The sequence below is a fragment of the Ranitomeya variabilis genome, chromosome 8 (genome assembly GCF_051348905.1).
Source record: "Ranitomeya variabilis isolate aRanVar5 chromosome 8, aRanVar5.hap1, whole genome shotgun sequence".
In the NCBI taxonomy this organism is placed as follows: Eukaryota; Metazoa; Chordata; class Amphibia; order Anura; family Dendrobatidae; genus Ranitomeya; species Ranitomeya variabilis.
In genome coordinates, this window is record NC_135239.1 from 172923729 (window position 1) to 172936616 (window position 12888).

The window sequence follows — 12888 nt, forward strand, 5'->3', positions numbered from 1 at the left end:
AACGCAACATCCCTTCCGTCACTGTAAGGCCACCATTTTCCGCACCACCGGCAGTATCTGTGCAGGTTTCTTTGCCAGCCAAAAGCAGTCAGGGTCAGGGAATCACCAGTTTTGTAGGCGGAAATATTGCATCTAGGGCACCGGCGGAAACAATACCGTCTCCAACCGTCTCTCAGTCTGCCATGTCCACCGGCACACCCGCAAGTTCCACGATCTCCATCTCTCCAGTTCAGCTCACACTACATGAGACTCTGGTTAGAAAAAGGAAGTACTTATCCTCGCATCCGCGTACACAGGGTTTTAACGCCCACATAGCTAGACTAATCTCGTTAGAGATGATGCCCTACCGGTTAGTTGAAAGCGAAGCTTTCAAAGCCCTGATGGAGTACGCTGAACCACGATACGAGCTACCCAGTCGACACTTTTTTTCCAGAAAAGCCATCCCAGCCCTGCACCAGCATGTTAAACAGCGCATCGTCCATGCACTCAGGCAATCTGTGAGTACAAAGGTGCACCTGACTACAGATGCATGGACCAGTAGGCATGGCCAGGGACGTTATGTGTCCATCACGGCACACTGGGTGAATGTGGTGGATGCAGGGTCCACAGGGGACATCAATTTCGGGACAGTTGTGCCTAGCCCACGGTCTAGGAAACAGTTGGCTGTAGGCGTTCGCACCCCCTCCTCCTCCTCCTCCTCGTCCTCCTGCAGAAGCTACAGCTCTTCCACAGACCGCAGTCGGCCAACCACTCCATCGGCAGATGACACTGTTGCACACCAGTTGTCCCATTATGGGCCAGCTACTGGCAAGCGTCAGCAGGCTGTATTGGCTATGAAGTGTTTGGGCGACAACAGACACACCGCGGAAGTTCTGTCCGAGTTCTTGCAACAAGAAACGCAGTCGTGGCTGGGCACAGTAGATCTTGAGGCAGGCAAGGTAGTTAGTGATAACGGAAGGAATTTCATGGCTGCCATCTCCCTTTCCCAACTGAAACACATTCCTTGCCTGGCTCACACCTTAAACCTGGTGGTGCAGTGCTTATTGAAAACTTATCCTGGGTTCTCCGACCTGCTCCTCAAAGTGCGTGGACTTTGCTCACATATCCGACGTTCGCCTGTACACGCCAGCCGTATGCAGACCTATCAGCGGTCTTTGAACCTTCCCCAGCATCGCCTAATCATAGATGTTGCAACAAGGTGGAACTCAACACTGCAAAAGCTTCAGAGACTGTGCCAACAGAGGCGGGCTGTTATGTTTTTGTGGGAGGATACACATACACGGGCAGGCAGTAGGATGGCAGACATGGAGTTGTCAGGTGTGCAGTGGTCGAAGATACAAGACATGTGTCAAGTCCTTCAGTGTTTTGAGGAATGCACACGGCTGGTTAGTGCAGACAACGCCGTAATAAGCATGAGCATCCCCCTAATGCGTCTGCTGATGCAAAGTTTGACGCACATAAAGGATCAGGCGTCTGCACCAGAGGAAGAGGAAAGCCTTGATGACAGTCAGCCATTGTCTGGTCAGGGCAGTGTACAGGACGAGGTAGCGGGCGAAGAGGAGGTGGAGGACGAGGAGGATGATGGGGATGAGTATATTTTTAATGCGGAACCTTTCCCGGGGGCACTGGAAATTGGTTGCGTGTCAAGGCCGGGTTCTGGTTTTTTGAGGGACACAAGTGACGTAGATTTGCCTGCAACTGCCCCTCACCCAATCACAACCGGAGATTTGACAACTGGAACTTTGGCCCACATGGCGGATTATGCCTTACGTATCCTAAAAAGGGACACACGCATAACGAAAATGATGAACGATGACGATTACTGGTTGGCCTGCCTCCTTGATCCACGCTATAAAGGCAAATTGCAAAATATTATGCCACATGAGAACTTGGAACTAATATTAGCAACCAAACAATCAACTCTTGTTGACCGTTTGCTTCAGGCATTCCCAGCACACAGCGCACGTGATCGTTCTCACACGAGCTCAAGGGGGCAACAGACTAGGAGTGTTAGGGGTGCACACATCAGAAGTGGCGTTGGACAGAGGGGTTTTCTGACCAGGTTGTGGAGTGATTTTGCTATGACCGCAGACAGGACAGGTACTGCTGCATCAATTGAAAGTGACAGGAGACAACATTTGTCCAGTATGGTTACTAACTATTTTTCATCCCTTATCGATGTTCTCCCTCAACCGTCATTCCCATTTGATTACTGGGCATCAAAATTAGACACCTGGCCAGAATTGGCAGAATATGCATTGCAGGAGCTTGCTTGCCCGGCAGCAAGTGTCCTATCAGAAAGAGTATTCAGTGCTGCAGGTTCAATATTAACCGAAAAAAGGACTCGTCTGGCTACCCAAAATGTTGACGATCTAACATTCATTAAAATGAACCACAACTGGATTTCGAAATCTTTTGCCCCACCTTGCCCGGCCGACACCTAGCTTTCCTATGAAAAGCTCTTGCTTGTGAATTACTTTTCTAATGTCTAATTTGCTGCAGCTGATTGTCCAGCATACGACATGTTTACACCTCCCTAAATGGCCAAACTCCCCACACGGGGCCGTGGTATCGCGACTTGGCGCAAGCACCCGTGAGACTGCTGTTTGTCTGAAGAGGTGGGTGTGCTCGCTTTTGGTTGACGGCATTGCTACTGGGTCCCTCATAGTACAATGTAGTGTCTCTGGCGGTGGTGGTGCGCACCCAACGTCAGACACACCGTTGTAACATGAGGGGCCCTGGGGCGGTCCCGCCGGCCTCAAGAGAGTTCCCCCCTCCCCCAGCTCAAACTGTGCTCTACCACGTGCAAAATTATGTCGCACAGCTCCACCAATCTTTAGTCTATTCGCTGACATCATTCAATGTCTGGCACTGACAATACAAATTTGTAGACATCTATGATGCAACTTAAAGTAGTCTGTGTCTGTGTCCTATATTGGCACCATTAAATAGTTACTGCCAAATTACTATGTCAGAAACTCAGCAGATGAGCCCACCCCTGTACCTAAGTATGCCACCTTTTTTTTTTTTTTGGTTGTTTTGCGAGACATTAACATCTATTTATATTTTGGGAGTACTGGGACAGACACTCCTTGCAATACTCCTCCACTGACCACCAAGCTGCCTGCCCGTGTATCCATGTAACCGATGTAAAACAGCCATGAGCCTATTGTTTGTTATTTTAGGCCTTTGATAGCCTGTCTGCGGTCCCTACTTTAAATACTCCTCCACTGACCACCAAGCTGCCTGCCCGTGTATCCATGTAACCGATGTAAAACTGCCATGAGCCTATTGTTTGTTATTTTAGGCCTTTGATAGCCTGTCTGCGGTCCCTACTTTAAATACTCCTCCACTGACCACCAAGCTGCCTGCCCGTGTATCCATGTAACCGATGTAAAACAGCCATGAGCCTATTGTTTGTTATTTTAGGCCTTTGATAGCCTGTCTGCGGTCCCTACTTTAAATACTCCTCCACTGACCACCAAGCTGCCTGCCCGTGTATCCATGTAACCGATGTAAAACTGCCATGAGCCTATTGTTTGTTATTTTAGGCCTTTGATAGCCTGTCTGCGGTCCCTACTTTAAATACTCCTCCACTCACCACCAAGCTGCCTGCCCGTGTATCCATGTAACCGATGTAAAACTGCAGTATTTTGCTTATAAAAAAGAAAATACTGGAGAGATATCAAATGCAGACATTTTAACATTAAAAACAAAAACACATACAACAAAAAACTGGTACAGTACAAAAATTGGCCACCAGCTACAAAAACTTTCTCCTGCAAGTAGTTAACTGAAAGGTTTTTTTCCATTGAAAACACAGATATGGCATCCACCGAGTGTTGTCCTGTCGCGTCTTCTTTATATTATTGCCAAGAAGCTGCAACTGAATAAAGCTGAGCTTCTACCTTCTGCCTCTTATTAACTGCTTTTTTTTAAAAAAATTGTCCACCAGCTACAAAAACTTTCTCCTGCAAGTAGTTAACTGAAAGGTTTTTTTCCATTGAAAACACAGATATGGCATCCACCGAGTGTTGTCCTGTCGCGTCTTCTTTATATTATTGCCAAGAAGCTGCAACTGAATAAAGCTGAGCTTCTACCTTCTGCCTCTTATTAACTGCTTTTTAAAAAAAAAAATTGTCCACCAGCTACAAAAACTTTCTCCTGCAAGTAGTTAACTGAAAGGTTTTTTTCCATTGAAAACACAGATATGGCATCCACCGAGTGTTGTCCTGTCGCGTCTTCTTTATATTATTGCCAAGAAGCTGCAACTGAATAAAGCTGTGCTTCAACCTTCTGTTCCAAATTACCATTTTTAAAAATGCCATTGGCTGTTCCGGCCTACTAAAGGTGTCTGTCTGCCCCTGCCTGGTGTTGTCCTCAACTGAATAAAGCTGAGCTTCAACCTTCAGTTCCAAATTACCATTTTTAAAAATGCAATTGGCTGTTCCGGCCTACTAAAGGTGAATGTCTGCCCCTGCCTGGTGTTGTCCTCAACTGAATAAAGCTGAGCTTCTACCTTCTGTTCCAAATTACCATTTTTAAAAATGCCATTGGCTGTTCCGGCCTACTAAAGGTGTCTGTCTGCCCCTGCCTGGTGTTGTCCTCAACTGAATAAAGGTGACCTTCAACCTTCAGTTCCAAATTACCATTTTTAAAAATGCAATTGGCTGTTCCGGCCTACTAAAGGTGAATGTCTGCCCCTGCCTGGTGTTGTCCTCAACTGAATAAAGCTGAGCTTCTACCTTCTGTTCCAAATTACCATTTTTAAAAATGCCATTGGCTGTTCCGGCCTACTAAAGGTGTCTGTCTGCCCCTGCCTGGTGTTGTCCTCAACTGAATAAAGCTGAGCTTCAACCTTCAGTTCCAAATTACCATTTTTAAAAATGCAATTGGCTGTTCCGGCCTACTAAAGGTGAATGTCTGCCCCTGCCTGGTGTTGTCCTCAACTGAATAAAGCTGAGCTTCTACCTTCTGTTCCAAATTACCATTTTTAAAAATGCCATTGGCTGTTCCGGCCTACTAAAGGTGTCTGTCTGCCCCTGCCTGGTGTTGTCCTCAACTGAATAAAGCTGACCTTAAACCTTCAGTTCCAAATTACCATTTTTAAAAATGCAATTGGCTGTTCCGGCCTACTAAAGGGGTCTGCCCCTGCCTGGTGTTGTCCTCAACTGAATAAAGCTGAGCTTCTACCTTCTGCCTCTTACTAACTGCTGTTTTTAAAAAAAAATTGGCTGTTCCGGCCTACTAAAGGTGAATGTCTGCCCCTGCCTGGTGTTGTCCTCAACTGAACAAAGCTGTGCTTCAACCTTCTGTTCCAAATTACCATTTTTAAAAATGCAATTGGCTGTTCCGGCCTACTAAAGGTGTCTGTCTGCCCCTGCCTGGTGTTGTCCTCAACTGAATAAAGCTGAGCTTCAACCTTCAGTTCCAAATTACCATTTTTAAAAATGCAATTGGCTGTTCCGGCCTACTAAAGGTGAATGTCTGCCCCTGCCTGGTGTTGTCCTCAACTGAACAAAGCTGAGCTTCCACATTCTGGCTTTCGCCCTATACTATCAGATATTAAACTGCATTTGGCCTACTAGTGTGGTTAGGCCCTTGAAACAGTGTCTGCTGCTCTTGGGTTTGCTACTCCACTGAACAAAGCAATGCCGCCTGTTTAGTCCTGTTACCAATTTTGAACTGCATTTAGCCTACTTTATTCTTTGGCCCTATATCTGTTTCCTCCTCATCCTGCCCATTGCCCAGCCACTGCTAGATGAGTCTGCTGGTACATTGACCTAGACCACTACATTCCCCTTATACTCTACACAGCCAGAATCTGACCCTGCTGAAAGTAAGGTTCCCCTTCCCGCATGTTATACCACCTTACACAGGGACAGAGAGGAAGGTGCAGATGAAAGTGCAGGTTCCTTCATCAGGTGGGGGGGCATACTCGTTGGCGACGTCACTGGCACAGGGCCCCTCAGAGTACGCAAAAGTGTCGCTGCTGGTGGGAGGCGCCCCCGCCATGCAAACACACCGCCGTACTTTGAGGGGCCCTGTGCCAGTGCCAATGCGAACGAGTGGGCCCCCCCTGCTTGCTCAGGATCACAGCACTTGCAACGTTGAAATACTTACCTTTCCCTGCAACACCGCCGTGACGTAGCCCGCATTTCCTGGGCCCACGAAAAACTTGAGCCAGCCCTACTCCCCCCACAACTTTTGCCAAATGACCCCCAATTCCCTATGCCCAACTATTATTATAAAGTTAATTAAGATTGACAAGCTTCAGAAACAAGAATGGATGTTTTTGGCATTAAAATGGGCACTGTAGGTGTTTTCCTGGCCTCCACTCACTGCCGACTATGCTTCCCCATTGACTTGCATTGGGTTTCGTGTTTCGGTCGATCCCCGACTTTTAGCGATAATCGGCCGACTGCACTCGACTCGACTCTGGACAAAATCGGGTTTCACAAAACCCGACTCGATCTTAAAAAAATGAAAGTCGCTCAACTCTAGCCATCATTAAAGAGTAATTAGAGAACATTTGAGTGGAGTGAACTGACAAAGTCAATGAAAGCAAAAAGGGCAGAGAGCTTAAGTGTGAAATGTTGGCCCTTCATATTGACTCACACCCATCAAAACTTCTCACATGTCCAAAGTTTGAAAAACCATAGGTACCTTATAAGTATTGTTAGGTGTCACATATCTAGTGGTTTTAGCAGTGGGGTCAGAACTCTTCTAAAAAGGATGTGTCTTGATGGCCCTTTCGCAAATTAAAGCTCTTTCATCCTCAGCCTATGTGTCCAATATATGGGGCTTATTGGGTCCATACAAATTGTGTTGTCCATGTCTGGAATCCAGGGCAATTTTTCGGTAACAGCCGGTCATCACTTCTGCACTGACAAAATCCTGGACACCTTATGCCCCACGATATCATGAGATCACAGTATATCATGAGGCCAAGTAAGTGTCATAGGCACCCGGAATGTCAAGCTGAAGAATCTGGGTGCAAATGTGAATACTGGCTGGCATGGATCAGACTGGATGCTGGAGTAGGACATCATAAATCAAATTGCTCATCTCTATCATACGTCAATAGGGGTTGCCAAAAAAGGGGCACATCGTCCCGATAAGAACAGTCCTGGTCATATGGAAAGGAGCTGTCCTTTAAAGGGAATCTGTCACCATATTTTTGCGGCCTCATTTGAAAGCAGCAAAATGTAGGAACAGAGACCCTGGTTCCAGTGATGTGTCACTTAGCTTACTGGGTGCAGCAGTTCTGATACAATCAGATTTTTTAGATGTAGCATGTAGCAGAGCTCAGGAAGCTAACTCCGCCCACACCAGGCTCTCTGTGTACGCTGTCTATTGACAGTGAGCTGCCTATCAGAGGAGGGGGTGTGGTCAGAACAGAGCTGTAGTTATAATCTCCTGGTGATAAAACATTCATTGTATGGAAACAACAGCACACAGCCCAAAAGGTGACACATTCCTAAAGTCAGTGTCTCAGCCCCTACTTCATGCTGTCCTCAGATTGTATACCAAAACCTGCTGACAACTCCCTTTAACATGAAACAGTTTAAACTGTGTTAACAAGTAGTAACTTTCTTTTATAATATTACAGTCGGCTCTTCAGAATACTCATACATGGAGGAGGCATTCTATAATAATTAGGGCTAGAGAACTTCCTGCTCTTAGCATAATACAGACGTCCATTTTCCGCAGCCTATAATCAGTCAATGGAAAATAGTAATTTTGTGTGAGACTTTCTGGTCTTATTAATGTAAGAAATGATTACCCCTTCAGGGTCGCCTTGTTCTGTACTGTTTTCTTTGTGTGGTCTCCACAGAACTTTCAGATCTTTTCAATGAGTCATTATGATTCAATTTTTTTTATTTTTTATTGTTTTTTTTTTCACATAAAGGAGAAACACTCCCACAAAATCATAACATGAGAGGAGGCGTCATATTCATTCACTCTCTCGAGCTATCGGACAGTGCAGTGTACCAATGCGAAGCATCAAACAAGCATGGGACCATCCTCACCACCGCCAACATTGATGTTCTAGGTATGTCGTCCTCGACGATTGCTGGCCTGAAGATGCCATATACAAATAACTACAAAATCACACTCAAACCACCAATTTGGTAATTAACGCTGAGACCTTCATATACATTCGTCAGACAGTCTTGCCGCCTGCTACAATCCAAAATGATTGATGGCCTAACGTCATTACTTGGCACTAAGCTGATATCTGGATAACCTCTGGGTGTCCACACATTTGCCCTACAGTGACCACTGCTGGGCAAATGTGGTATTACATGGCAGCAAATGAAATGATTTTAGAAGACCCTATAATAGATTTATGGGCTCTATATGTAATGAAGCTCCCCTCTGGCTTACAGAGTGTGGGAACCCCATATGCCTTTAAAAGCACCGGTCACTTGTCTTGAAAATGTCTTTGTTTTATCTGGTCTAAATACCACTGTTTTCCTGAATCTGACATTGTTTTCTTGTTCCTCTGCCTCGCTGTTTCTGAGATATGACCCCCTCTTCCCTAGTATAAATATAGTTTTGTTAGCCAAGGGGGTGTGGCCCTCAACTCCTCTACAGGGCATCTTTGTGTGAATAAAAAGGCAGAAACACACACACACACACACATATATATATATATATATATATATATATATATATATATATATATATATATATATATATATATATATGAACACCTCTTATAGCAATAACTAGCAACATTTATGATTTATTATTATTATTGGCCACATTATTATTAGCAATATTAGTAATATTATTATTAGCATTGTTATTAGCAATATCATTAGCAATATTATCATTATTATAAGCAATATTATCATATTGTCATTATTATTAGCATATTATTTTTCTTGTTATTATTATTATTATTATTATTATTAACATATATATATATATATATATATATATATATATATATATATATATATATATATATATATATATATATACATATAGTGAAAAATTACATTTTGTTTTTTACGCATTCATTGTTATTATTATTTTATATATTTTGATGTTGGCTATTTTTTGTCCTCCTATAGATATTGTACCATTGCTATTCACCCAAGAGAACAAGACATACACAGCAGTGTGGGGGCAGAATGTCTCATTACTGTGCAGTAGTTTTGCCTTTCCTGTGGCTGATGTGACCTGGTAAATGAGTTTTTCCTTTAGTCTATTGTGGTACTTGATGCAACATAATGTATAATATGAAAAGTAGGTCGCCTGTTTGATATGGATAAAATACTGGACTGATAGACTGTAGATTTTGAGTTTATCACAAAATATACCCCTAGAGTGTGCGGTGTATTAAATTTATCCCTAGTCTGTAGAGTAGGCATAATATTTTCTAGGGGGTCCTGGAAGCGGAGACATTTATCTTGGCCATACACATTAGGTCTGTCCCGACTCCTGCATGCACAGGAACGGTGGGCAGAGCCCTCCTGTGTTCTCTATGAGAACGTTGCTGCCGGACTCCTCTTTCAGAGACTTATCTGTGTGCCGAACATAATCCGTCAGCGAGGAATCGGGAGCCCCCATATACATTAGATGTTGGCCAATCCCACCAAAATTAGTGCGTTTACCCTACTTTTATCTTATATGTATAGGGGATCCTAACACTCTAAGCAAGATTTAATATTTTACCCACTTATCTAGGGCCATTAATTCCACAGCGCTGTACAGACATCATCATCCCTGTCCCCATTGGGGGCTCACAATCTAGATTCCCTATCATTATGTCTTTGGAACCTGGAGGAAACCAACACAAACATGGGGAGAACATGCAAACTCCTTGCAGGTGGTGACTTTGATGGCGTTTAACCCCAGGAGCCCAGCGCACTGCAGTGCTAACCACTGAGCCATCGTACAGTGCTAACTACTGAGCAGATAAGCAGGAATTTTGGCTGTTGATGTTTGAGACTCGGCAGAAATATAATCATACCATATATTTTTGCAATTGAACCATGGAAATCATATTGTATATTTTGAGATATTATGAATGAGTAAAGATCACTTTTAGACATCTCCACTTAATAAAGTGTATTTCTATTAGGTATCATGGCAAGAGAATAGTCCAACCAAGAAGTGGTCGGTACATAATAGACACTAATGGTACCCTTCATATTCGGGATCTAAAAGCAGAGGACGCTGGCTCATACACATGTGAGGTGTCGAACACTAAAGGAAGGACTTCACTTCAAGGAAACCTTTTACTTCGAGGTATGGCACATTCACTACTGGAAAATTACACAGTGCTTTGCTTCAATGATGCAGTAATCTAATCTACATGTTTCTGGATTAGAGCCTACAAAGGGTTACGTGTTCCCTGAGAATCCATGGATTAGGAGATGGCACTCTATAACATTGACGTGTCGCGTTCAGTGTGATCCCCACCTGTGTTCCTCTCTGAGGATTACCTGGTTAAAAGATGGACAGGAGCTCCGAAAAGTCAACAAAAGGTATTCATAACCTAATTGGTGAAACTTCAAAATTGTTTTTTTTTTTATCATTGTGAGCGCGTAGGTTCTGTTTCATCTGATCTGGATATTTAATAGGATATTTTCCACCCTATTGCTGTTCCACCTGGGAATGTCCCCTAGCGTGTTACAAACACCATATTTTATGTAAATGTTCAAAAGCCCCTCTTGTTTTTAGGGATGGCCCAATAGAAACAGGACTATTTGTATGCTAAGATTTTACAGAGTCCCATCATTGGAAGCTAAATGTAAAAAAAATATATTGCTATATATGAAGTGTCAAGTCCTCTGCAAAAATATGATGTTAGAGGGAACTTGACAGCTAATATATGCTGCCCGATTCACGAGCAGCAAGTATCTGACAATAGCTGCATGATTTCAGCCAGGTATGTTTCACACTGCGAAACACTGCAACATTTCAGAGAAAAATATATTTTATAGGCCACCAGGGACAAAGCAGCACGGAAGACTAGTCGGGCAGGTGGCAGGACCCTAGTGGCTTCTACATGCCCACTCTCCTTGAGTGACAGGTCTCTCCCTAGACACACACAGGGAAAGACGTGTCAGTCACCGACAGCAGGCGGGGAAAAGCCACCGGGGACCCAACTGTCTGACCAGCCTCTTTTGCGGCTTAGTCCCCGGCGGCTTTTAAAGTGTGCTTTCCTATAAAATGCTGTAGTGTTTCAGAGTCAAATATACCTTGCTGAGATCATAGAACCAGAGTCTGATACATGCTGCCCATGGATGGTTTAGCTTGTATCAGCTGTCAGGTTCCTTTTAGGGAATGTCTACTACTAGGACAACCCCTTCTTGATCAAAATGTTTGGCCTCCATAAAATAATAAAGCCTATACTCCCTCCCGTGCCAGAGCTATTTCCTTGATGTCGGCACTCACTCTCCCTGAGGTTGTGATACGGTGTTTTGACACGTGACGCTGGCACCTAATCAGAGTTGGCGTCACTGTCTCTGCCTTTGGACAAATCGATCATGAAGAGGAGGTCCGGACTTCAGCTGATCTTGGACTTCTTCTTGTCCGAAGGCGGACACAGTGACGCCAGCCTCACGTGTCACAACACCACATGGGGCCATGGGGAGACAACTGCTGACACCACGGGAACGGCGCCAGCACAGGAGGGGAGTATAAGCTTTATTATTTTATGGGTGGCAAGCAAGTGGTATGAGAAGAAGTAGTCCAAGTAGGTGCAAATTGCCTCTTCTGAGAAAAAGAGGACTTAAACTCTACAGCGCCACCTATTGGAAGTAGCGATCCTACAAGTCACAATCAACCCTTTAACGAGTCGTGCAATATGACTTAGGATAAAAGCCAAATCAGTATCTCAATTTTCTCAGAAGAGGCAATTTGCATATTTAAATTCCCAGAGGAGCATTGTACGGCAAATAAGCCTCCTTACCTTGACAAGCCAGAGATGGTATGTCACTCTCCATAAGGAGAAACGATACCCCTTAGACCCCATGTCCAAGTAGGTGATAACTTCTTTAACCTTGCTCATTACAGAGCTGGCGGCCGTCTTGTTGCTTCCAATATATGCATTTTGTAGCACTATAATTATTGGCTTTGGTGAATTTGGAGATTTTCTCTTGGTTTTCAGTTACTTTACAGCTTGTGTTATTTCTTTAATACAGAATACAAGTGAAATCGAATACTTTGTCTATAAATGATGTAAGCTGGGAAGATGGAGGAACCTATAGGTGCATTGGCAATACTTGGCTGGACTCTGTGGAAGCTGAGAGTCATCTGACCGTGCGAGGTAATATCAGTATCCAGATCCAAAATGTAGCGTGTGACTGTCAGAACTCCCATAGAAGTGAGTGAAGCACGCCACGCTGCCACCTCTCAATTCCCTGCGTCACCAGGCCTCGATCTCACCTCTGGGCACCACATCTACATTTATGAATTATCATGTGGATATACTATTAATGTCTGAGATCAGAATATCCATTTAAAGGGAGTCCATTAGAGCAAAATGACTGTTCAAACAGAGCACATTCACTAGGTACACTCTTGGCGTGGCCGAGCAGTTCAGTTCCCATTTCTCCACTATTTGTCTGTTAGCAAAACATTTTTGGATATCTGTTTTGTTTGGAGGTCTGTTAGCTTGAAATGACTGTTCAAACCAAGCATGTGCTCAGCTGTATTATGGATACATTGTCTGAATAAGTAATACGTTGCCTATAGCTTACCACGAGCCCACATTGTACCTCCATGTGCACATAAGTTTTGCTGCTAAAATAAATTTGGAGCCTCTTAAAAGGACAATATGGCAGCACAAGGGAGGTTAACAATTTGGTAATAGTATTTGATAAGTACTAAAAACTTTAATTTAGAGATGATAAGTAGGTAGTC

General features: G+C 44.0%; 1 protein-coding gene across 6 annotated transcripts in view; it reads left to right on the plus strand.

Moving 5' to 3' along the window:
• CHL1 (cell adhesion molecule L1 like) overlaps positions 1-12888 on the plus strand; it is a 133263-nt gene that overhangs the window by 90298 nt on the left and 30077 nt on the right. For all 6 annotated transcript variants that reach the window (XM_077278069.1, XM_077278075.1, XM_077278070.1 and 3 more), the window contains 5 exons: positions 7913-8056; positions 9087-9198; positions 10100-10266; positions 10349-10505; positions 12168-12292. In XM_077278069.1, coding sequence (XP_077134184.1) covers positions 7913-8056; positions 9087-9198; positions 10100-10266; positions 10349-10505; positions 12168-12292 — 705 coding nt within the window. The remainder of the gene's footprint in view (positions 1-7912; positions 8057-9086; positions 9199-10099; positions 10267-10348; positions 10506-12167; positions 12293-12888) is intronic.